Raw genomic sequence first — 25,928 nt, 5'->3', positions numbered from 1 at the left:
TCTGGAGTGGTAACGTGTGTAAGCGTTGTGCCCGGACAGCAACAGCAGATGTTATTGCTCCACACACACCGTGGGAGCCTCGGCTAATCGTCAGACCTGCCATGGTTTGAGGAGTGATGTTGGGCAGACACTGGGCGTGCTTCCAGCGATGAAAGGCGATGAACATGCTGCACCTCCCAAAGATGCCTCGTGACACCCTGCTCAGACACCCCTCGCTAAGCACAGGGAGCGTAAACAAGTGCTTTATAGCTCCTTTCCCACACAAGACCTCCTGTGAAAGGAAAAGGCTCTCTCCCTCCCTTTATTCAGTCCTGAAGGGCAAGCTGAGGTGGAGCACTTGGCTCCCTGTTGGCCTTTTGATTTATTTTATTTATTTTGTTTTTAGAGAAAATTTATTTTGAACTTTGCACCATGCCTCTTCTTTCCATCCTGCCTTGCTCTGTCCCCTTACCTGTTCCCATTGGGTCTAGGATACTGTTTCCCCTAGTGACATGGCGGATGTGGGAAAAAGCTCTAAGCAGCTGTGGTGCTGTGGTTTTCCATCGTTTTTTTTCTCTTTTCTTCTTCTTTTTTTTTTTTTTTTAAATCTGGATGGTTTGCTGACAGGAGAATCAGGTGGTAGGAGGGCTGGTCAAATTTCCAGTGCAGAATTAGGGAAAGTTCAGTGAAATCCAGACTGCCTTTGTTCATATACTGGCAGGCAGCCAGGACTGCCGCTGTGACTACAGACTCTTTTAGAGTGTTTAAATATAACGAAAAAGGTCAAAGTCCTGTAACTTCTAGAAGGCTCAATGCAAAATGGTTGTGTTTCTTGGATCCTTTTCGATGCTGCCTTTGAACCCCTACGCTCGAATGTGGTTTGGGCTTTATTGTCAGCTGTTGACTCAGAGAGATTTGACTCCAGGCTGGTAATTACCAAATTTGGTCCCAACCCAAGGTGAAGATATGTATTTCTTTACTGTGCAGTGCACACTCAGACAGAGGTGGAGCGTGTCTTTACAGTGTGAAAGACGACTTTGAGTTGGAGGAGCTGAACTGTGAATTCAGTAGCTTTTAATACTTGAAAATAATGAAACAACTGTGGTCAGAAAGTTTTCCAGTGAGTAATTATCCAGGTGTATTCCTGTTTTTCAAAGGCTGTTCCTAGAGATTGTCACTTGGCATCCTATAATAAATCTTGCCAAAATGCAAAACAAACAGCATGTTCTATAATAATTTAAGTTCATCTTTGTGGTTTTTTTTTCATTTAATTTGACTGTGTTTAGCTGAAGTTATTGGAGTTTACGGGAGCATAATTAAAATGGAAATGTAGTGTACTAGGCTACAGAACTTGACTCTGTATCTTCACATGAATTGCATGAATAGCACTGTTTGATAAAGTCATAATTTGTTTTCAGATAAGAATGTAACTACAGTGTAGAACATAAAAGAATAGCTTTTGGTCCAAAGACAGATGAAAATACGCTACTGTGTGTGCTTCATAGAGTCTAATTTTAAGCAACTTACGTGTTTTCCCTACTTTTGAAGCCTGTGACACAGTTTTAGTGATGACAATTTTTAAAAATTGTAACCCCCTATTCAGAACTTCCTTTTTTTTTTCAGTTTTACTCTCTACTGCATAGTCGTACTTACATCAGTGTAATTCCTTTATGCTCCGATTTAGATAATAACATTGGGAATGGAAGTACAAGTACTGTCTCTTTCTCCTAGGCTGAAATGGAGCTAGTGAAATGGGGGTTTGATGCAGCATCCATTGAGCAACAAATTAGTGACCATAGGAGAACTCACAATGCAATTGGAGACTACCGCTGGCACCTGGACAAAGTCAAAACAGAAATGGTAATTATTGTCTTCCCTTGCAGGTTGCTTGGTCTAGATTTATATCATTGACTCGCCAGTGCTCCACTACAAAAAGGAAGGCTGAATAGCCCAGCTTCTCTTCAGAAAACATCATTGTCATGATAGCAACTCCTTTCAACGCTAATATTTATTCTTTCATGATTATTTTGTGTTCCACGTATTTACTCAGAATTTTAAAATTAAAATTTAGTAGCTGTTTAACACTTTGTTGTTATGTACTGAGGCTGGCAAATAAATATTGCCAAAATTTTTGTGAGAAGAATGTCTAAGAATGATTATCCTCACCTTCCATCTATGTATGTTAAAACGAGAAAGCAAAAGGATAAGATGGGTGTTTAGGTACAGTCTTGAGTAATGAGGGAATTTCTGGGAAAAATGCCTAAATCTGGGCTAAGCTTTTCTTAAGCGTGGATTATTTTCTTCTTTTTTTGCCCCTCTGAGGCTACTTTTTCCCTGGAATAAAGAAGTGATGGAATAAAGAAGTTGCTGAAAATACAGTGGTTAAATTCCTCTCTTATCAGCCCAGCAGCTAGGTATGGGAGAGAGGAGGCTTAATTCATTCCCATTCTTCTTTTCTGTTAATTGCTCACATGGACAGAAGGAGAGAAGAGTTAGATCTAAAGAAAAGACACTCCAGGGTTCTGGAGCTTTGATCTCTCAGCCAAGCTGAAGAGTGGAAGGCACGTTACTCCCTTTTCCCTTCTGCTACAGATAGGAAAGGTGAGGGTGGAATACCAGTTCCAAGGTTGTGCACGTTCCCAGTCATAGAAATGGGAATAAAAATGGGAGCCTCCTGCTCACATCCTAGTTTATACTACTTCCTCATCTCCAAAGCTGGCTCTAGGACTGGCTGGTTGCCCACAGCTGTCTAGGAGTTTGGTACAGAAAGAGATCCAGTTTTAAGAGCTGTTAATGTGCAGCCTTACTTATGCATTAAGCATCCCTGAGAGAAGTAAGTTTGTCCAAGCCTTCCTTTTATACTTCCTGTGGTCCTCCAGTGGTGCAGATCCGCTACTCACTTATGTCTCTTGCAGGCACCACCTGTAGTTATAACATGATACTTACACTGTGAAGTAAATAGCAGGAAACAGGTAACTTGTAAAAGGCTTACGAAATATTTGCCATCTCTGTTTCAGCGAGAAAAAGCTGCAGTGCATCAGCTGGAGGAAGAGTATGAAGGACTGCTGGTGAGCATGAGATGTGTTCATTTCTGATATCCTCTATGATAAAGGCGCTTTTTGCTTTGTTAACACCAGTGTGATAGTCAAGGTACACTTTGGGCTACAGCAGGGATGCATGTTTAAATAATTCTACTCAGCAGTAAACTGTCAGTGCTTTGTAGTTTCTATAAGGTTCAGTTTGAGTCATGAACTTGAGATTAATTCATTAGCTGGACTACCCTCACAAGGAAGTTTCTGGTTTGCACCTGGTGAAGGGAGTTGGTCACTAAGCAAATGAAGAGTAGAACTCTAGCTCCTTAATTGGAGTAAACGTGGTGATGAAGTTAGTCTATATACGAAGCTTAAAAAGTTACTCAAAAGTGGGCTGTTCCTCACCTCTGCTTCGGATCTTGATGTAAAATACAGCGCAAATGGTAGATTAAACCTCTGAGATTGGAAGTTCCTTCCTGTAAACACTTCAAGCAGTGTTTTATGATGTGAGGACAGAGAAGGAATCATTTAATGAAGTATCATTCATGCAAAAGGTGCTGCAGCAACATCAAGGATGTACAGTGAGAAGCGAATGCAAGTAAAAGTGATGTTAAATGTTCAGACATCTCTTGTATTTCCCCCATGCCTTTTTGCTTGCCTGCTTCCCAGTCTGCTACACTTGTGTTTGAAATGACTTTCAGAAGCTGCTGACTTCAGGTTCCTGTTGTTTATAAATCCAGACACCTTGTCCGCTGTCTGTTGCCAACAGGTTTCATAGCTCTGTAAACCCAGCCATGTATTCTGCTGCCTGTTGCTAGCAGGTTTTGTAGATGTGTGTGTGTTTTACTGTTATTTTAGTTAAAAAAAAGAAAAAGGGGACACGCTGTGCTCTTGGCTTTCACTTCTACACCCAGTCTGGGCATTTCTGTGTTTTTGTCTTCTCATTTCTGGAATTCTTTGCAGAAATACTCCTTTGAGAGAATGGATCAGCTCCGTCAATTCCAGAACCTCATCCAAGCCACCAGCAGAGAGATCATGTGGATCAACGACTGTGAGGAAGAGGAGCTTCTCTACGACTGGAGTGACCGGAACACTGACATTGCCAGGAAGCAGGAGGCCTTCTCTGTAAGACGGCTCGACCTCCCCGTGCTTTCCGCGGGCCCTCTTTTGGGATAGGGAGGGAGGAACAGCCTGGCTCAGGGGCACTGATCACAGGATGGGCTTGTCTTTGCTCTTTTGAAGTTCCTGGGGATTTTTATCAATGCTTTCAAATTAAGTGCTGTGTGACAGCTTTTTCAGTTGAGACGGGACATCAGTTGGACGATTGTGCTCCCATTCAGCCAGTTGTCATGGCTCCCTTTGCCCTTGGAAGCTGGCCTTGTTGGTCCAGTCCACTGTGAACTAGTAATCACATAGAGCTTGTGCATGGTCACCGCGTTGGTGCGCTAAGCTGAGGGACTTGGATCAAGCAGGTTAATTCTCTGGGTTAGGACTATGTAGGGGTGAGATTCGGCCCTGAATGTCTGTCACCAGGAAGCAGAGCTAGGCCAGAGGGAATTGCTCTTTCTCTACCAAGTTTTGCCAGCAGCACGTTGAGCACATGGTCAGAAGTAATTTGCGCTGCTCCTTGTCTTATGGACATTGAACACGAGTGTTTCTTTAACCCACATTGGTGCTCTTCACCAAACTGAAAAAGGAATGAAACTTCCCACTGTAAAGGAGGTACTTTTTGTGGGTTTTTTTTTTTGTTGTTGTCCTGAATGTTGCAAGATGCAGTCATTTTTTGCCTTTACCATTCCTAAAAAAGGCAGAACTGTCAAGTGCTTTGCTCTGGGAAGTGGCAAGCCTAGAGACTGGAGCTGACGTGATTGACCTTCTTTGATTTTACTGTCTTAATTAACTGAAGTACATTGAATAGAATTACTGTGTAGTGTTAGCAGGGATAATTCTACATTATCACAACTATCTGGAAATTTGTAAGTGAATCATCCTGTGCAGCATATGTTAGGGGGCTTGTTTAATGCTGTGTTTTGGTTGTTTAGAAACGCATGAGTGAACTGGAGCTTAAAGAAAAAGAACTCAACAAGCTAAAGCAAGAAAGTGACCAGCTAGTGCTCAACCAGCACCCGGCTTCAGACAAAATCGAGGTGAGTTTGTCTTTTTGTGATGTCACTTGCTGCTTTAGCTGCTAGATAGGAAAACTTCTCAGTCAGCAAGTGAAATGCTGCCCTTGGACCAGAGAAGGGTTTGCCCAACAAAAAGCATGTCCATTTTTGTCCAGCTGTATGAGCTGCTCTTATAAATGTTGCTGCTTTGCTCTACAGGCCTTGCCATGACAATTACAGGGGGAGGACTCTCGTTGCTATCAAATTTGATGACAGGCACCTGTAAAAATGAACATGAGGCTTAGGGAGTTGCCTGAGTGCATTGAATTGCTGTATCTTGTTTAAGCTTACTACAGTGCAGCAGAATTTATGGTACGAAAGCATGTCGTTGTTCTTCTGCTATCTCAGCAGGCGTGTTTTGAAGAAAGCCACACCCTTTGCTGAGGGTTTATATTTAATCCAGGTGCAAATACTTTCTGCAACTGAAATTCATAGTGTGTTTCTGCAGCTGAGCCGAGACATTTGTGCTTTCACAGCTCGGTGTGCATTTAAATTCCAAAGGCTGCAACAATTTTGAAAATCTCATTTTAGTAGGAAACGCTGCAGTTGTTGCAGTTTTAAGAGTGCATAAGAAGCTAATTAGGAAAAAAAGAGAGTCCTTTCTGCTTTTGAGTGTATTTACTTTGTTAACTGTTATGTGTAAAATCACCATCCACGTTTCTTCTGTGGTCAGTTTCTGCCTTAAAGATCCTTGTAAGCTCTAGCAGTGAAGTAAAAGTTGTGTGCAATTTTCTAAAGACTTTACATAAGGATTACTTGAGAAGTTTGAATTTAAAAATAGCTGTCATAAAAAAATCACATTTTACAGCGTTCCTTGGAAGGAGGAAAATGTGACAATTTGCAATTGAAATATTTTATTTGCACTGTTTGTGCATTTCAACTCTTTTTGTTCATGCACTTCAGGCCTCAAGCTGGTCAAACAAAATTCAAGTCATGAACAAATTTCTTTCTGCATCCCACAAGGTGCTATTTAATTTCAGTTAGGTAGATGTTTAGAAGTTGGGGAGCTATTTGCGTGAGTTATGTTATTCTGGTGTGCATGAATTCGTTTTAGCAGATTTTTCGTTGGCATTTATGTGGAGCACAAATAGTTTTGCTTGAGTCCCAGCTTGAGAGAGAGATCGGTGTGGTGGTTTGAGTTCTGTGTATTACTATTTTTGTTAGGCCTACATGGATACATTACAAACTCAGTGGAGCTGGATTCTTCAGATCACCAAATGCATTGATGTTCATCTGAAAGAGAATGCGGCTTACTTCCAGGTAAGTAGAGATGTGGAGAATTCACGCTACTTGTGTTAAAAGTGTGAGAATCCCATCACAGATGCTTTTCTCTGTACCAAAATCTTCCTAAATTTGTGCACAATGATGCATAATGAACTGCTACCATGTTGTAAATGCCACCGTTCTGCCAAATTTGAACTGGGATTTCTCAAGAGAGGAATACGTTGAGATTCAGCAGCTATTTTTAAGAGCTGTGTATAGCTGAAATCACAACTTTTCTCCTGCAGTTCTTCGAAGAGGCCCAAGCCACAGAGTGCTACCTGAAAAACTTACAAGACTCCATCAGAAAGAAGTTCATTTGTGATAAGAGCATGTCGCTGCAATCTTTGCTGGAGCAGATCAAAGAGTTGGAGGTACTGCCACACTCGCCTGATGGGTTATGTTCTGCTTTCCTTAGAAATCGGTTGCCCTCTTCAGATACCAAACGTAAATCCAGGTGTACTGCAGTGTTTCTGTACAGTACTGTGTGAACTTGAAACCATTTCTTAGGAAAGCATACAAACAGATCAGTGTTGTTTTTAATTTGTGTCATACTATTTAGGAACTCTCTAATTTCCTTTTAAAACTGAAATGACCCCAACAAATTCCCAAATTTCTCATGTGCTAAAAAATTAAAATAAGATTGTCATTCAGAGATGATAGAAGAGATTTTGCCACAAAAGATAAGTGCATTTAATAAATGATTTGTCATGTCACTATATCACTGTAATCTCTTGGAAAGGACTTCACTGAGCTTCTTTTAGTTGTTTGCCGTCATGAATTAGGCATGACAGTTGCAAACAATATAATGGAGAAAAAATGGGCAATGATGGGCAATGGGCAATTGATGAAGTCAGGTTTGAGAGTGTAGTTACTACCTTTTTTTTTTGTTAGTGTTCATGTTATAATAGGTTCTTTTCATTTATTCCTGTGTTTCTTGCACATCACTTTAACCACCTCATAGATCTGTATGAAAAACCTGCTTTGCAAGTTTTGCAAGCTTTGCAGCTTGCCAGAGCTGCAAAGATACTTAGTCTGATGGTTTTCTTCTCTTTTTTTGTACTTTTTTTTTAAAAAAACCTGCAGTTTTACGTTATAGGCTAAAGTCTCATCCCACTGCTAAAGGAATTACTGCCTAACATGAACTCCAGATGTATCCCTCTCTTAATAAAACACTTGGACCTAGATGTAGTTTCTTTTTAGAGTGATTTTTTTGACATATAATTAATCTTTGCAGAATGAACGAGAGAGAATTCTTGAATACAAGAGGCAAGTGCAGAGTTTGGTGAATAAATCCAAGAAAATTGTGCAGCTGAAGCCGCGTAACCCAGACTACCGGAGTAACAAGCCCATTATCCTCAAGGCTCTATGTGACTACAAACAAGATCTGGTATTGTATCCCTTTTTTGGCTGAGAATGGACATCACATAAAATAGAACACAGCAAATGATTTAGCAAACTGTGTTAAGCTGCTAGGTGTAACCCCTTTGTCAGCTTTTGGTCAGCATTTAAATTTCTTTGGAAAAAAAAGCTCTTAATTTCTTGCAATTGTGAATAAAGAAGCTAGGTTCTGCTTGGATTAGTAAGCCTAGTAAAAATTATTATTATTAGTCTGTTAAATAGCATTAATACTCATAATTCAAATTGTCATGGAAATGTCGTATTGATAATGAGGTTAAAATTGTTATACGATGCTTCCCAGCATCTACGCCTTTTTGTTTTGGTGATTGCTCACCTTTCCTGTCTCCCTCTGAGTCCTTAGGTCTAATAAAAGGTGAGAAATATCCAGTGAGTCATTGGTATCACTAGTTTTTTGCTGGATAGAGTACAAAATTGATGGTGGTGGTTTTTTTCCCTCCTCAGTGCTGGGGTTTCTTGGCTTTGTTTCAATATTTTTTCTTAACAGTAGGCTTAGATGCCTTTTATGCTTGCGTGCTCTTTCTCTTCACTGGTTCCCAATTACACTGTTTTTCCATTCTGTTACTTGGAAAAGTTGTTTTGCTTGATGCACTAGGTTATACTTCTCCAGTGACCAGTGATTGACCACTGTGATTTGTGTTCATGATCTGAGGTTTCTGCTATCCACTGTGCTCTTCCATACCATATTCCAGAGTCACTGACGTTCATCCCGAACATGGTTGCATAGCTTACCCATGCCAACAGTCAGTCTTGGAGGTTTGTTTTGCCAAGCCCCAAATTTGATGATCAACCAAACTGGCAGGTGTTCAGTGGTGCGTGTCTCCCATTTGGTTTTCTTGTGTTTTCTTCACACGGAAACCAGATCTGGGGAGAAGAGGTTGATCTGTGCTGATCTCCTTGCCCCAGTATGAAGCTGAGATGCACACCCAGACCTGGCAGCTGGGAAACACGGCCACTTCTGTGATCTAGATGCATCTTCCTTGTCTGTCTCTCCTAGAAACCCCATCTTACTTAACTAAAGAAAAACATGTTGTACTGCATTCCTTACAGAAAACAGTGCGCAAAGGAGACGAATGTATCCTGAAGGACAATAACGAGCGCAGCAAGTGGCTGGTGACTGGCCCCGGAGGAGTGGATATGCTGGTGCCATCTGTCAGTCTCATCATCCCGCCCCCCAACCCGTTAGCCGTGGATCTTGCTACCAAGTGAGTTGCCTTCGCAGTCTGGGCACCCATCACTTGGAGTAGATAGAGTCGTTCACTCAGAGTAGCAACCCATCACAAAATCTGACCTGTGCTTTGATCGGAGTGACCATGATTAAAGACTAGACCCTTGATTTGAGGAAATCCCCTTCAGTGGAGCTTGCTGGGATCTAGGTTGGTGTCTGAAGCTGACCATGGGATTTCTTTTCTCATTTCAGGATTGAGCAGTACTATGAAGCTATTTTAGCTTTGTGGAACCAGCTGTATATCAACATGAAGAGCCTTGTATCTTGGCATTATTGCATGATTGACATTGAGAAAATCAGAGCAATGACTATTGCCAAGGTAAGACTCAAGCTGACCCTACCTGTAGACCAGGGACATCCATGACCTGACCTCTGCTGTCCCAAACAGTTCTTGCAAAACCACGGGCCTTCCTTTTGCTGGGCAACTGCACAAACACTTCTATACGGAATTTGTTTTTTATTAACGAAGAAGCAAAATACTTTCCCATTCTAACATGATGTGGATAAATGGGAAGATTAGCTAAGGGGATTTATTACACGCTTGCTGTACTTGTTTCCCCTATGCAAGGGCATAGATAAAGAGATAGAATTTCAAACTATTCTTAAGTTATGAAATGATTATAACAAGAATAGGTTAGCTCAAAGGGCACTTTTAGCACCATTTTAGAGGAAGCTCAGGTAGGTTTTATTCTAAAATTCAATTTCTTTTGTGTTGTTTTTTTTTTTATACAGATGTAGCAGATTTTTATACGGATGTTTGTTCCTTAATAATTAACTAGTTGTAAATCTACCCTAATTTTTTTTTTCAAAATTCTCTTCTTCCTCATTTCAGCTGAAAACCATGCGTAAGGAAGATTACCAAAAAATAATAACTGACCTGGAGATCCATTATCAAGAGTTCCTCAGGAACAGCCAAGGCTCAGAGATGTTTGGTGACGAAGACAAGCGGAAGATCCAGACTCAGTTCACTGATGCTCAGAAGCACTACCAAACCTTGATTATACAACTGCCCAATCAGCCACGGCAGCCACAACCGGGTTTGTTGTCCTGTTTTTTGTGGAGATTGGACTGCTTGGCTTTCTTTGTTGAGGGGGGTAGTGGAGAGTGGTGCATTCTGTTTATGTGAAAATGTTCTCGTAAACATACGAATGGAAACGTGCTCAAGAATTGCACTGCTGTCTCCCAACATAACAAAACCGGCCATGCGTGGGGAAGAATATGTTTTGTTCTTCCTTTCTTTGGTGTGAATCTGGGACTAGTCCTCCCAAGTTGATGGAACTTGCTAGGAAAAGGAGAGTCCATCTGATGTGTTTTCAGTCATTGGGAAGCAAAATCTTATGCTGCGTTTGAGGGAGCAAGTTTGTAATTTTGTGAGGGAGAGATTTCGTTCCTTGAAACAAATGTATAAGGGCCCAGATCTTCTACCTGTTCTCAATTCTGCAGATAAGCCCAGTGCTTAGGTCACTTGGGAACTATATTGATTTTCGATATGTAGGTGCTCAGTTCTCAGGCGGTTGACATTTGCCCAATTCATTTTACAGTGGTCCCAACTGAGAGCTGTCCTGTGGGTTCCTCAAACACCATCATTGTGAACGAGAGAAACCGAGAACATGACAAGCAGGAGGCCTGGCTGCTGATGGAGCTTCAGAAACTTCGGCGTCAGATTGAAGCTTCTGAGATTCAGATGGTTCAAAGAGCGCCTCTTGGAGTGGATCAAGGGGCTATGCATGACTTTTCAGCCAGAATAAAGGATTTGGAGGTAACTGTGGATGTTTTTCTCTGTGCATCTCGAGCTTGGTATGACTCTGTGCTGCAGTGTATACTGCAATTGTATTTCTGATCAGCTGGGAAAAACTACCTTCTGTGTAGAAAATGCTTGATTGGAAGCTAACCATGATGATTTGGGCTGGAGTTTAGCTCCTAAGCAGAAAAAGTTGACTCTTGGATGACAAATTCTGTTAGGCAAAGAATTCAAAAAGCCTGATGTCAAGTGCACTTTAGCTCATGGTAAGCCTCATCCAGATGAAGGCACTATTAAAATCCTTCTACATGGACCCCGCTTTAGCACCTTCCTCTGAAGTGCTGCCCTGTGGGCTGCAGAGTGGATACATGAGGCTTACAGACTGTCTCCCAGTTCTAAAGGTTTGAAGGAGGCTGGGGAGAAAGGATGAATAAGAAAAGAGAATAGGTTCAGCATATGAGAAATTAAATTCCCCTGAGGCAATGAGGTTGCAAAGGTCTTAAGAGCAGAAGGACCTTGGCACGTGTGCTGAGTGCAGTAGGCAGCCACCAGTAAAAAGCATCTGCTTTCAACAGAGCTGAGTTTCAGTGGATGAGGTGTTCAAAAAGAGATATTACTTGTTGTGGGCTGTGAAAAAAGAAACTATCCGATATTACTTACCTTGAAGCAGGCAAGCTCAGGCACTGCTTCAGTCCTCAGTTGAGCTGATTAGGTAACAGCAGACAATTTGGATAAGGGGATCAGTTGTGTATGTGCTGCAGAATGATCATTTGGCCACCAAAAATGTGTAAATTGGGCATTCTTTTTCCTTAGGGTGTGCAGAATGACTCTCAAATAATGGCTGAAACCCTCAATAAGCATAAGGACTTGCTGCCTAACTTCAGAGGCTGTGAAAAGTATGTGTACTTGCAGTCAGAGATAAATGCCCTATTTCAAAAACTGGAAAATATTAATGGTGTTTCTGCTGGCTACTTAGACAGGTAAGAAAATTGAGGATATAGCAACAAATCGTTCTCTTTCTTCCATAATTCTTAGTCCCAAAACCTGCCTTTTGTTACCAGTAGTGTAAAATTACACTTTTTCCTTAAACACGCTGTACCTCTGGGTAGAAACAGGCACTTCCATGAATTTCTTCTCTTTTATGTCAGAATTTTTTTTTTAAAAAAAGTAAGAATTGTGGGTATCACTGAAATGTCTTCTTTTTTGTCTATTCTCTTCAGCTATTTATCTGCAATTAATTAGAAATGTCACCTTTTCTTCCCTAGCCCATAATGGATTTGTCTTGTATCATTTATTTTAGCTTGAATGCACTGAGGTGTTTGCTCCAGATTATTTTACAAACAGAAGACGTGATCAGAGTTTTTGAAGTCAGACTGTCTGAAGAGGAGACTGTTCCTTTGGATCTTGATAAAGTGGAGGCTTATCGGGCTTGTCTGAAGGTGAGAGGCTGAGCAAGGCAAAATTTGTAGCTGCCAGCACTGGTCTATTGAGCTTGGTGAAACCCTTCCAAAACTGTAGAAGACAGAAATTCTGATCCTGTCATATTTTATGACATAGGCATACAATGCTTTTGCAGATTATCGGAAGGAATGTACAGGTTACTACTCCTTCATAGAATCATAGAACAATTGAGGTTGGAAAAGACCCTTGGGATCATCAAGTCCAACCTTTAACCCTACACTACAAGTTCACCCCTAAACCATATCACCCAACACCACATCTAAGTGACACTTGAACACATCCAGGGATGGCGACTCAACCCCCTCCCTAGGCAGTCTGTTCCAGTGTCTGACCGCTCTTTCCGTGAAGAATTTCTTCCTAATGTCCAGCCTAAACTTGCCCTGTTGCAACTTGAAACCATTCCCCCTGGTTCTGTCCCTAATTACCTGTGAGAAGAGACCAGCACCAACCTCTCTACAATGTCCTTTCAAGTAATTGTAGAGCATGATGAGGTCCCCCCTCAGCCTCCTCTTCGTCAAACTGAACAGACCCAGCTCCGTCCCTCTCTCCTCACAAGGTCTTTTCTCCAGGCCCTTCACCAGCTTTGTTGCCCTCCTCTGCACTTGCTCCAGCACCTCGATATCTCTCTTATACTGAGGTGACCAAAACTGAACACAATACTCAAGGTGTGGCCTCACCAGTGCTGAGTACAGAGGGACAATCACCTCTCTTCCATCCCCTGATTGTTGCTGCCCCCACAGCAAAACCAGTGGCATGGAAGGTCTCCATAATCTGTTTCTGTACAGAATTATCTGTGTTTATTTGTATCATCAGTGAAGCTGGATTTGAAGTCATTACGTCCTTTCTTGCAAAAAGGCTTGTTAAATGCCTTTGTTGTTAAGTGTAACCAAGTAAATTCGAGTATTATTTTGTGTCCTGATTTTGCTAGAGATTCCATTTCAAATCTTACAGTGAGAACTATCCCATCTTGCACAAGAGGAGAAGGCAAAGAATAACTGCTTGCTGAGCACGGAGTTGACTTGCAGAACCAGTCTTGATCTGGCATCGAGCTGGTCCTTTTGTGCACTGAACGCTTTTGGAAGAATAGGGACTTTCTCATTCTTTCCTGTTCTCAGGTGTGGTAGGGAAAAAGCGTGTAGTTGGCACAAATGCAGCACAAGCAGGTTACCTTTTTGTCGTGTTAAATGAGAGCTGCAGTTCAGCTGCTGGGAGTTGTTCTTAGCTGGTGTAAACTTCAGCGAATATGTGTACACAAATGAGCGTGTGTTTAAGGAAACATCTCCATGGAAGATGTTTATAAAAATGTCAACAGGAGAATAAAAATCTGTGCAGATTTTTAGATAACGTTTAAAAAATGCCAATCCTGAAGCTTGGTTCCACAAGTGGTGCAAGTGCAGGGGTCTTTTATGCTTCAGTGAAATTTTCTAGTCAATTGTTCTGGGAGCAAGCAAGGCAGTCTCTTCCTTTTTTTTGTACTGCTCTACATAATTCTGAGAAATGTTACTGACAGCAGAGGGCTTTGGTTTAGCAAATTATTTAAGAGTGAGTCTAACTTGAAACATGTTCTCAAGTCAAACTCTGTTTACCAAAGTAGGTATCCTCTCAAGAACAAACTGTATGACAGCATTTTTGGTTTTTTCTCCAGAAAATGAAAGCAGACCTAAACATGAAGAAGTCGCTACTGAATGCCCTGGAAAACGAGCTGCAGAAAACGCTTCAGGTTCACTCACAGTCTTGCCAGTCATATACGCTGTATGACATGGATATTGGGAAGTTCTGTGACAAAGTTACCCAGCTAATAGACCGCTGGCAGAGAGCTGATAAGCAGATAGATAACAGGTTTGCTCCTATTTCCTAATAGCTTCTTCCTTACTGCTATTGCTACTAAGATCGTCTTACCAGTGAGTCTAAAAGAACTGGTGTGCACTAATCACTTCCAGACGACAAATGGTGACTTCAGGGGAGTAAGACCAGAGCAACTGTGAATAGGTTGAACATGCTTTAAAAGGCATTATGTAAGACCAAGCAAGAGAATGTCATTAGTCATGTAAATGTATAATCTATGTGCTAAGGAGTTGTTCTTTGTTTTTTTTGTTTGTTTCTTTTTCCTGCTAACATTCTTGGATTCAGTACTTCTAGTCAGCATTTTCTCTCTCAAACAAAGCAACCCTGCTGATTCCTGAATACTCTATACCTGAGGGTTAAAAAAGTTAACACTAAGAATTAATTGAAAAAATCCCAACATTCTTTTTTCTGATGCTTTGTTTAACTGAAGGCATAGTCTAATTGTTTGGAGAGGATGAAGGGATGGGATTTCTTTTATTTTGTTTTTACTTCAGCCTGAAATCTAGTCCTATTAATAAAAGTGGACTGGTTTGGAGCACCAGAGTGCTCAAGTCAGTAAACTTGATTCTTATCACTGCAAAGTTTTATCCCTCACTCAGTTGACAGGAAGTGCCAGCCTCTGCATATTGTGGAGTTACTCAGACATCAGGCACAAAAATAACATGTTGGGTGACTAATAAGTACAGCTCTCATTTATTTGAAAATTTTGTTTAAGAGCTTCCTATAGTTTTACTGAGTTTATTACTGTGTCTTCTGGGGAATGCTTAAAGAGAAAGAGAATGCCCTTTCCACTCTGACAGTTTTCCCTGTTTTTTTTTTTTTTTTCCTAGATCATGGGATTTAGAAAGGCAGATCAAACAGCTGAAAACTTACCGAGATCTCTACCAGGCTCTGTGCAAATGGATCTGTGATGCCAAACGCAGGCAGGATTCTATTGAGTCCATGAAGCTGTGTGATTGCAACACTATCATGAGATACCTACATGATCAGAAGGTATGCAGCACCTGACTGAGCCACCTTCAATTACCTGGATTTTAAATTGTTTTGCTATGCAGAAAATGTCAGTATTGATGCAGTCTGCAGTACAGTGGCCTGTTTTGAATTGTGAAGTGTGCAAGCTACCAACAAACAGCACATGTGTAGAAGGAAGGAGAGGGAAATATTGTTATTCTCACTACTTTCTGTCAGCACTGTTGCACATTATGAACAAGGCTGTTTCTGACTCCTGCGTGATCATTTATACTATTACACATCAGCTTTGAATTAACTCAAGGGACTGTATGGTGGTGCAGCTTATGGGACAAATTATAGTATAAAAAATAAAAAAGCGAGGAAGTACATTAAATTTAAAGTCAAGGATCTCTCCCTCCCCAGTTCCAGGGGTTATTCAGTTGTTTTGTGTTTTCTGAGAACACCCTTCTCGTGCACAGAGACCTCGCCCTTGGGAACACTGCACAGCTACAGGTCATCTCAGGTCTTGGACTCTGGGGTTACAGTGGTCCCGTAATCACAGAATTGTTGAGGCTGGAAAAGACCTCTGAGATCATCAAGTCCAGCCTGTGTCCCAACACCACCACATTTGCTAGACCACGGCACTAAGTGCCACATCCAGCCTTTCCTTAAACACCCCCAGGGACGGTGACCCCACCACTTCCCTGGGCAGTAACGCTGGTGCCTTTGGAGGGAGGCAGCGTGTACAGGAGGAAATACTGGTAAATCTTGAGAGAGTGCTTCGTAGCTCACTAGTTTGTTTCTTTTTTTTTCCTTGACAGAACTTGCACAGTGAAATCTGTGGGAAGAGAGACAAAGTTGAGGAGCTTCTCAAGCATGCAGATCAGTGCTCAGCTGCTATTAAGGTACTTGGACTTCAGCATTTTGATGGGGTGTGGTTTTTCATGGTCAGGTGCAACCCATTGTCTCTGCTCTGCTGGCAGGTGAAATGTCGGCTCGCTGGTGCGTATGTGCAGAATATACTGGGGTGAAGCACTTGTGTGTACAAAATCTAATGAAAGCCATTTGTGTACTTGCCACCTGAAGACCACAGGATGGTGCAGGAGATACCAGTGAGGGCTGCTCTTCAGGAGATTCAAAGTCTCCTTCAAGGCAGACCAAACTTTCCAGTTCACATGTTAAAAAAGATAAGGGAGTAGAGAACAGGTTAGTAGTTTAGGCCTTAGGTCTGATTAGGATCTGATCTACAAGGCAAGACAAATGCAGGTTAGCAGGAGGAATGATGTGCAATAGCCATGAAAACCAAGAAGATATACAGGGAATGGTTTTGTGGTCTTTGCATTTTTATGCCACCCTTGTATCCGTGCTTTCTCCAGTTCAATCTTACTTTCTGTGACAAAGATCTTGCTATAAATGTGATGTGGCAAACATGACGTGAAAGAGATGTAGAGACAGTTACTTCTGATGAAGTTTTGATTGATAACAGTACCTAGACCAGTTGTTCCCATGAATCTTTTTCACCTTCGGGTAGCCCTCAACTAACAGAAATGTATCTTCCCTTTTTCTAAAATGTTTTTTTTTCTCTTTGTCATTCTTCTTCATGAGTCTCCACAGTAGTACCTGACCTGATGAGCTTCTGCTTATGATAGACAATTACCTGTACATGGCCAGAGATATAAAACACAGGGAAATTAAAAAACAAACAAAAAAAAAACCCCACCCAAAACCTTCACTTTGCGTTTTGGGAAATCCAGATTCTCAAAGAATCTGGCAGTTGCTAAATGGTTCTTCCCTTTCCCTGTTGTTTCGCAGGATTATGAACTACAGGTTGCTTCCTACAGCTCTGGCTTAGAAACACTGCTCAACATACCTATCAAGAAGAGTGTGGTTCAGTCTCCTGCAGTGCTGATTCTGCAAGAGGTATCTTTCTTTCCTCTCCATTGATCTTTTGAATACATTTGCCCATGCAAGCTTTTGTGAGTCATATTGAGCTGGATTCTAATAATGAGCACTGTCGTTAGTAATGTGTGCTAAGCACATAAGCACAAGGAATTAGTGCAGAGTAGTCGCTGTGCTGTAAAATCCTACTTGGGTTCGTTTAGTAGATTAACGCTCAGGAATTCACCTCTTTCTTATTCAATGTCCATTGCCTACGTATTGTGAGAAAGTAAGATTCATGCCCCAAGGGGTTTTAGTCACTTTCAGCCTGGGAATTAACCATTATTAAAAGTTTGACTTAGGTTACTTGTGACTGTCAGACAGGAAGAGTGTGATGAACTGGGGGATGAAGCCTTGGATTTAATATCACATGGGGGAAAATAATCCTGAAAAAGAAGGTGTGGGTTTGTCAGAAGTGAGGACTAATACATTTGGGGTTGCCAGAAAGTAAATGTGAGTTTGTGAGAAGGAGAATTTGCTTTTTAATTCATCAGGTGATAATTTTCTCAAGTGGATTGGAATCCTATAAATGATCTGAGACATAGGTATGTAGTACAAGGTGCTAACAATTCTCTTTCTTTTCAAGGCTAATGAGGCTCAGTCTCGTTACATAGAGCTTCTTACAAGATCGGGAGACTATTACAGATTCTTAAGTGAAATGTTAAAGAGCATGGAGGACTTGAAGGTAATCTGATTTTTATTTTCGTTGCCTTCTATTTTTATCACAAGTTAGCAAACTCTCACTGATCAAAGACTTCTGCTTAAGTACAGTGCACAACAGTCTACAAAACTACGTTCTGAGCTCAGTGGTGTCCTATGAAGGAGGAATATAAGCAGTTTCATGCATCATTTGTCAAAGAGTCCAGTATTTTTCAAAGTTTACCTCTAAGGTCACATATGAGGTGCAGAACAGTAGCTCTCTTGGTAAATAGGAGATGCTCATCAAAGCCTACAAGAGGCCCTTCTCTGCCCATCACAGCCTTGACCTCAGCAAGACAACAGTTATCTCAGCTCTGAAAACTTGCTCCTCGTGGTTAAGGGGCCACCCCTCATTTCAGGCCATATCTAAAGTGTTTCAAACGGAACAACTCCTGGTTAGATACAGGTAGTGAAAACAGAGGCCCATTTAAGAAGCCACATATGTGGAATGTGAATCACCTGTCTGGAAATTGTGGAGGTTCTAAAGAAGGCTACTTAGTACTTTCTGATGTAGCAAGAGCTTATCAGCATTTTCCTGTATGTGTTCCATCTCCCTCCCTCCATCAAGCAGCATTTTCCTTCTGTAAGTAATTTTGCGGATTTCTGAGTAAAGTTTGACTCAGAATAAGTAAGAATTTGTCTTGATAACAGTAAGGAAAAAAGGGGGTTGAGCTCTCATTGAAGCAAAGAAAAAAAGCTTTGTAAGTTGTCAGTGTTTCAAATGTATATTGTATTGCATGTGATGATTTTTGAAACAGTTGCCCCAAGTGTTTATGTGTGGTTTTTGTTTGTTTGTTTTTCTGCTATCTCTTTGCAGATGAAAAACACCAAAATTGAACTCCTGGAAGAAGAACTCAGACTTGCCAGGGATTCAAATTCAGAGACAAACAACAAACATAAGTTCCTGGAGCAAAATTTGCAGAAGTACCAGATGGACATTTCTCAGCTCAAGGCAAAGCTTATGAGTTTGGAGGAGATGAAAAGACAAGCTGAAATGGATGGAAATTCTGCTAAGCAAAACCTGGACAAATGCTATGCCCAAATAAAGGATCTAAATGACAGAATAACCAGGCTGACTTATGAGATTGAAGATGAGAAAAGGAAAAGGAAGTTGCTGGAGGATAGATATGAGCAGCAGAAGAATGACTATGATCAGCTGCAGAAAACAAGGCAAAACGAGAAAGACAGCCTTGGCTGGCAAAAGTTAGAGTCTGAGAAGGTCATCAAGGAGAAGGAGTACGAGATAGAAAGATTAAGGGTTCTACTTCAGGACGAAGGCACACGGAAGAGGGAATATGAAAATGAGCTGGCTAAGGTAAGAAACCAGTTTAGCGAGGAGATGAGTAATTTAAAGAACAAGTATGAAACAGAAATTAATATTAAGAAGACCACAATCCAGCAGATAGCTGCACAGAAGGATGACGATGCAAAAGGTCTCAGAGCCCAGGTTGACAGACTGACAAGAGAAAACAGAGACCTTAAGGATGAGATTGTGAGACTCAACGATACCATCCTGCAAACCACAGATCAACGGAGGAGGGCGGAAGAAGATGCTCTTCAGCACAAGGCTTGCAGCTCTGAGGTGTCACAGCAAAAGCATCAGCTAGAGCTGGAGTTGAAACAGATCATTCAGCTTCGTGGCGAAGACAACTCAAGATACAAGCAGGCTCTTGAGGAGGCTGCCTCAACTATTCAGGATAAAACTAAGGAGCTGGAAAGGCTAAAGCTTCAGCTTCAGGAAGAGGCTAAAAGCCGGTGGGAACTTGAAAATGAATTGGCTAAGGTAAGGAACAGTTATGATGAGGAAATTATTAGTTTAAAGAACAAATATGAAACTGAGATTAATATCACAAAGACCACAATTCACCAAGTCACCATGCAAAAGGAAGAGGACACAAATAATTATAGAACGCAGCTTGATAATGCCATGAGAGAAAATAGGAATTTGTGTGAGGAAATTAGGAGACTGAAGAATACAATAACTCAGACAACAGATAATCTACGTAAAATAGAAGAGAATGCTCAGCAGCAGAAGGCAGCTGGCTCAGAGCTTTCTCAGAAGAAACAGCAGCTGGAGATTGAGCTAAAACAAGTTATTCAGAGGCACTCTGACGAAAGCATGCGGTACAAACAGTCGCTTGATGATGCTTCTAAGACTATTAAGGAAAGAAACAAAGAGATCGAAAGGCTGAGAAAGTTGTTGGATGTGGAGACAAGTCAGAGAAAAGAACTAGAAGATGAGAACAGTCAGTTAAAACGAGTCCAGTTTGACCTACAGAAAGCAAACACAAGTGCTACTGAGACAATCGGCAAGCTGAGGATCCAAGAGCAGGAACTGGCCAGACTGAAAATTGACTATGAAAGAGTTTCGCAAGAGAAAAAAGGCAGGGATCAAGAAAGTGCAAAGTTCCAGAGCACTGTAAAAGACTTGCAGATCCAGAAGCATAAGCTGGAGGAGGAACTTTGCAGGCAGAATAAAAATGCAATGGAGGAGGCATCCCGGAGGAAGAAACTGGAGGAGGAAATAGAAGGCATGAGGAGGTCGCTCAGAGAGCAATCGGTTAAAATAACTAATCTCACACAGCAGATAGAGGAAGTGTCTATTGTGAAGAAGAGGAATGAAGATGACCTTAGGCACCAAAGAGAAGTATTAGACGGTCATGTGAGAGAGAAGCAGAGATACATGGAGGAGCTAAGAAAATACACATCCGATATTGAGACTTTACGCCGTCAGTTGGTCCAAGAACAGGAGCAGTTAAAGCAGGCTCACCTGCGATATGAGCACTTGCAGAAAACCTCTGAGGAAAAAAGCAAAAACTTGAATGAGTGCAAAATAGAAATTGAAAGGCTTCAGTCTCTCACTGAGAACCTAACCAAGGAACACTTGTTACTGGAGGAAGAGCTGCGAAATGTTAGATTGGAGTACGATGACCTCAGAATGGTCAGAAGTGAAGTTGATGAGAAAAATACTGCCATTGCTGAATTAAAGAATCAGCTTCAGACGAGCAGCAAGCAAACCCTGGAACTTCAGGGGTTGATTAATGATTTACAGAAAGAAAGGGAAAAATTGAGACAGGAAATTGAAAAATTCCAAAAGCAGGCTCTAGAGGTATTCACACATATTTTGATCCCAGCTTTACTGTCTCTCACGTCTAGAATTAATTGCAGTGTCCATTTAAATCAACTTAATTCACACTTTGCTGCTTTGAGTTCACTGTACTACTTGTGACTAATATCCCCTTTATGGCCCTTCCCCTTGTTGATTTTTAAACAAAAATGACAGGATCTGGCCACCTGCTTAGCCTCTTCGCTCCCTGGGAGCCATGCTAGGGAGCCATAAGCTGCCTTATTATCTAGCTGAGCCTTGCCCTCAGCCCTTGCCCCTGGAGAAACACTGGATCTGTGCCAGTCTCCACCAAACTATCCTAGGGGAAGATGAGAGCACGTGCATTACCACGCTCTCCTTTAGCCATACGCTGCTGGCTGTGTGCTTCCCTGGGCTCTTCCAGCCAGGATGGGTTAAAGCAGTCCGTTGAGGCTGACCTGAGTGCTGCCACAGACTAAAGCAGCTCAAAACCCCAGAACCAACAAACTGCCCAAGTGCTGCTTAGCTGGGTAAGGTGTTGGCTGCAAGTGAGGATTAAATATCGTGTTGTTAGCTGTACTTAAGGTGCTTAAAGCCTACATCTCTTTGACTGTTTTGGGGATTTATCTTCCAAAATCCCTAAAGGCGTTTGCAAATTCTACTGTTGGCCCTTATTTCTTAAAACTGAGGTGACATGAAAAACAAGTTAAAGAAGACTTTTTTTCTTGTATTTCATTCTTCTGCCTGGTTTCTTGTCCAAAGATCTCCTGTTTCAATATATACAAGTAAGCACTTGTGAAAATGATTCTTTGCTCTTTCCTATACTTTTCCTTTGTACGTTTTTTTCCTCATTCCCATTCTCAGGTATTCTTTCCTTTATTCCTTTATTTTTCTCTCCTTTATTTTAAAAATCTTAATGCTGATTTTTAAAAGACATTAACATTTAGGATTAACTGACATCTATGCATATACATGTATATGCATGTATTACAAATATACAAACTCATAGTCTGTTTAATATGGACCCTGTACAAATGTGCATGCTTGTAGGTGTTTGTGTGTGTGCATACATATATGAAGACATTAAGTGAATTAATATGTAAAGCGAGACAGGTAAAATTGTTTGGAGTAACGTACGAAACTAAGAGGAAAGTGGAAAATCGAGTCACGTCTTTCCTTTGAATCCATGTATGACCAGTCCTTAGCTGCTACAGCTTCACCCCGGTTAATAGGACTGAGCCAGGGCACGTCTGCTGAGCAGCAGACTCTTAACAAGCCTTGACCACTCTGTGTATGTGTACTATGAGAAGTATTAAAAAGTTACAAAGAGCTGACTAAATCAGCACGAAATCAAGTTTATGGGTAACAGGATGGAGTCTCTGGCAGTACTAGAGAGACCGTCAATGAGGGGACAGTGTACCTTCACTGCTTTATGTGTACCCGTGGTCTTGGGTAAGGCACTGCTGTGACTAAGATGTTTGTGTAGTGGCAGCTTGCTACAGGGTAAGTGTCAGGCTGAAGAGCATTGTAAACGGAGAGCATAACTCTAACCAGTGTGAACTCTAACCACCCTCTCTTGGTTTATTTCCTTTTTAAAACTGTAGGCATCCAACAGGATTCAAGAATCCAAAAATCAGTATAGTCACATTATGCAAGAAAGAGAAACCTTGTTGATAAAAATGAGTGCTTTGGAGCAAGACAAAGCCAGGCTGCAGAGATTGGAAGAGGAGCTGAACCGTTTGAAAGTTACCCTGGAATCTGAGTCTCGTTTGAAGCAACGCCTGGAAAGTGAGAAGCAACAAATCCTGAATGACCTCAATCAGTGGAAGAGCCAGCACTCCCGGACAGAAGAATCCATAAGGAAGATCCAGTGTGAGAGAGAGAAGAGTGAGAGGGAGAAGAACGCCCTGAGGAGTGAGATTGAAAGGCTGCAGATGGAGATCAAACGGATCGAGGAGAGGTACCGGTGCCGACTGGAGGAGACCGCTGTCAAAAACCAGTCGGAGTTGGAGTCCGAGCGTCTCAGGCTGCAAAGAGAGATTGAGAAACTCAAGCAACGCCCATATGGGTCCCACAGATCTACGCAGACTGAGGAAGACTTTTGTATTGATGCCTCCAAGTTGCTATTCAGCGGGCTGCGGAAGAAGATTACAGCAATGCAGCTGTATGAGTGCCAACTGATAGACAAACTCACGCTGGATAAACTGCTGAAGGGGCAGAGGTCAGTGGAAGAAGTCACGGCTGACATTGAACCCTACCTCAAAGGGGCTGGTGCTATTGCAGGGGTGTCTCTTTCACCCAGGCAGAAGTACTCTTTTGTTGAGGCCAAACGGAATCAGCTGCTTACAGCAGAAAACGCGGTCCTGCTCTTAGAAGCCCAGGCAGCAACAGGAGGCGTGATAGACCCACACCGGAATGAGATGTTAACCGTGGACAGTGCTATCGCCAGAGACCTGATCGACTTTGATGACAGAGAACAAATCTATACAGCAGAAAAGGCTATTACAGGATTTAAAGATCCTTTCTCGGGCAAAACCGTGCCAGTATCTGAAGCCATCAAGAAAAACTTGGTTGACAGAGAAACTGGGATTCGTCTGCTTGAAGCCCAGCTTGCTGTAGGAGGGATTGTTGATCCTGTCAACAGTGTTTTCCTGCCCAAAGATATAGCTTTATCTCGTGGGTTGATTGACAAAGAGCTGTACCGGATCCTAAACAACTGCCAAGGCACTACAAAGAACTTCATTGATCCCACCACCAAAAAAGCAGTCACCTACATGCAGCTGAAGGAAAAATGTAGAATTGAATCACACACGGGTCTGCTGCTCCTCCCAGTGCAGAAGAGGAGCATGTCGTTCCAAGGGATCAGGCAGCCCGTCTCAGCAGATGCGCTGCTCGAGGCTGGAATTATTAAGGAGTCAACAAGGAATGACTTGGAAAGAGGTGCCATTACAGTGGAAGAAGTGAGTGAGAGAATTATTGATTTCCTTCAGGGCTCTAGCTGTATTGCGGGTATCTACAATGAGGCTACTAAAGAGAAACTTGGTATTTACCAGGCTATGAAAATAGGTTTAGTTAGACCAGGGACAGCCCTTGAACTCCTAGAAGCCCAGGCAGCCACAGGGTTCATAGTGGATCCTGTCAGCAACGTGAGGCTGCCTGTTGAGGAAGCTTACAAACGAGGTCTTGTTGGAATTGAATTTAAAGAAAAACTTCTCTCTGCTGAAAGAGCTGTCACTGGGTACAAAGACCCAGAAACTGGGAACATCATTTCTCTGTTTCAAGCAATGAACAAAGAGCTCATAGAGAGAGGCCATGGCATTCGTTTGCTGGAGGCCCAGATTGCTACTGGAGGAATCATTGACCCCAAAGAGAGCTACCGCTTGCCAGTAGAGACAGCCTACAAGCGTGGCTACTTCAATGAAGAGCTCAACCAGATCCTCAGTGATCCAAGCGATGACACCAAAGGGTTCTTTGATCCCAACACAGAGGAGAACTTGACCTACTTGCAGCTGAAAGAACGATGCATCAAGGATGAAGCAACAGGGCTCTGCCTTCTGCCCTTGAGAGAGAAGAAGAAGGTGGTGCACACCTCGCAGAAGAACACCCTTCGGAAGCGCCGAGTTGTCATTGTAGATCCAGAAACCAACAGAGAAATGTCTGTGCAGGAGGCGTACAGCAAAGGCCTCATAGATTTTGACACCTATACAGAACTAGCTGAACAGGAGTGTGAGTGGGAAGAAATAACTATTACAGGATCTGATGGTAGCAGTAGAGTAGTCCTGGTTGACAGGAAAACAGGTAGCCAGTATGACATCCAAGATGCCATTGATAAAGGTCTGGTGGAGAGGAAGTTTTTTGACCAGTACCGTTCTGGCAGTTTGAGCCTGACGCAGTTTGCAGACATGATTTCCTGTCGTAACGGCACTGATGAGGTGTTCCGGCACGAGTCAGTGACTCGGTCTCCCACAGTGCTGAGCGTCAGGAGTTCTTCTTCACTCATCAGGAGCGGTTCTTTCTCAGATACCCCGGAAGAGTGCAGTCCCATTGCAGCCATATTTGACACAGAAAACTTGGAGAAAATCTCCATTTCGGAAGCCATACAGCGGGGCATCGTGGATAGCATCACTGGGCAACGGTTACTTGAAGCCCAGGCATGCACAGGGGGCATAATATGCCCCACCACAGGCCAGAGGCTTTCGCTTCAGGAGGCCACGAGTCAAGGCATCATTGATCAGGATATGGCCACGCGTCTCAAACCAGCCCAGAAGGCCTTCTTAGGGTTCGAAGGCATAAAGGGTGGGCGCAAGAGGATGTCAGCAGCTGAAGCAGTGAAGGAAAAATGGTTGCCTTACGAGGCCGGGCAGCGGTTCCTTGAATTCCAGTACCTCACCGGGGGTCTCGTGGACCCAGAAGTGCGTGGAAGAATAAGTACGGAGGAAGCCATTAGGAATGGATTGATTGATGGTCGCGCTGCCCAGAAATTGCAAGACACGAACAGCTATCCCAAAATTCTGACCTGTCCCAAGACCAAACTGAAAATATCCTACAAAGATGCAATGAATCGGTCAATGGTGGAAGACATCACCGGGCTTAAACTCTTGGAAGCAGCCTCCATTTCATCTAAAGGCATATCCAGTCCCTACAATGTCTCCTCAGCCCCCGGCTCTCGCTCTGGCTCTCGCTCTGGCTCGCGTTCAGGCTCACGCAGTGGGTCTAGGAGGGGAAGTTTTGATGCATCAGCAAGCTCTTCATATTCTTACTCATATTCAGCCTTCAGCAGTGGGTCTATTGGGCGCTAATAACAAGTGAGGGAATGTGTCTGGATTTTAATATCATTTAGATTATTCCATGTCCGCTTTCCCCAAAAAAACCCCAACCCAACAACGACAAAGTAAGCCAAAACAAAACTTCTATGTCCCTAAGTCTTTTCTGGGTATGTTCACCTTCTCTTCTGAAAAAAGCTGTAAAATGCTTGAATGCAAATTTATGGAATATCGATTAAGGGATGCAAGAAGTCATACTTGTGAATTTTTAGTCTGGGTTCCCATTTCCTTTTAGTGTTTGGATATTAATTGGTCTCTGTATATTTTAAATACTCTGTCATGTGTCTTCTCCTGATATCTGC

The 25,928-nt window shown here is 42.2% G+C and overlaps 1 protein-coding gene across 1 annotated transcript in view; it reads left to right on the top strand.

Moving 5' to 3' along the window:
* Positions 1-25,668, top strand: part of DSP (desmoplakin) — a 29,031-nt gene extending 3,363 nt beyond the window's left edge. The window contains exons 4-23 of the mRNA XM_009870952.1: positions 1,711-1,839; positions 2,997-3,047; positions 3,975-4,136; positions 5,054-5,158; positions 6,341-6,436; positions 6,685-6,810; positions 7,674-7,826; positions 8,906-9,060; positions 9,276-9,402; positions 9,916-10,120; positions 10,625-10,842; positions 11,638-11,804; positions 12,125-12,263; positions 13,931-14,124; positions 14,961-15,123; positions 15,903-15,986; positions 16,894-17,001; positions 17,606-17,704; positions 18,536-20,827; positions 22,408-25,668. Of these exons, the coding sequence (XP_009869254.1) occupies positions 1,711-1,839; positions 2,997-3,047; positions 3,975-4,136; positions 5,054-5,158; positions 6,341-6,436; positions 6,685-6,810; positions 7,674-7,826; positions 8,906-9,060; positions 9,276-9,402; positions 9,916-10,120; positions 10,625-10,842; positions 11,638-11,804; positions 12,125-12,263; positions 13,931-14,124; positions 14,961-15,123; positions 15,903-15,986; positions 16,894-17,001; positions 17,606-17,704; positions 18,536-20,827; positions 22,408-25,602 (7,968 nt within the window). The 3' untranslated portion in view covers positions 25,603-25,668. The remainder of the gene's footprint in view (positions 1-1,710; positions 1,840-2,996; positions 3,048-3,974; positions 4,137-5,053; positions 5,159-6,340; positions 6,437-6,684; positions 6,811-7,673; positions 7,827-8,905; positions 9,061-9,275; positions 9,403-9,915; positions 10,121-10,624; positions 10,843-11,637; positions 11,805-12,124; positions 12,264-13,930; positions 14,125-14,960; positions 15,124-15,902; positions 15,987-16,893; positions 17,002-17,605; positions 17,705-18,535; positions 20,828-22,407) is intronic.
* The last annotated feature ends 260 nt before the right edge of the window (positions 25,669-25,928 follow it).

Source organism: Apaloderma vittatum, unplaced genomic scaffold (genome assembly GCF_000703405.1).
Source record: "Apaloderma vittatum isolate BGI_N311 unplaced genomic scaffold, ASM70340v1 scaffold18386, whole genome shotgun sequence".
In the NCBI taxonomy this organism is placed as follows: Eukaryota; Metazoa; Chordata; class Aves; order Trogoniformes; family Trogonidae; genus Apaloderma; species Apaloderma vittatum.
Note: the sequence above shows the minus strand (reverse complement) of the source record. Positions and strands in the feature narration are given on the sequence as shown.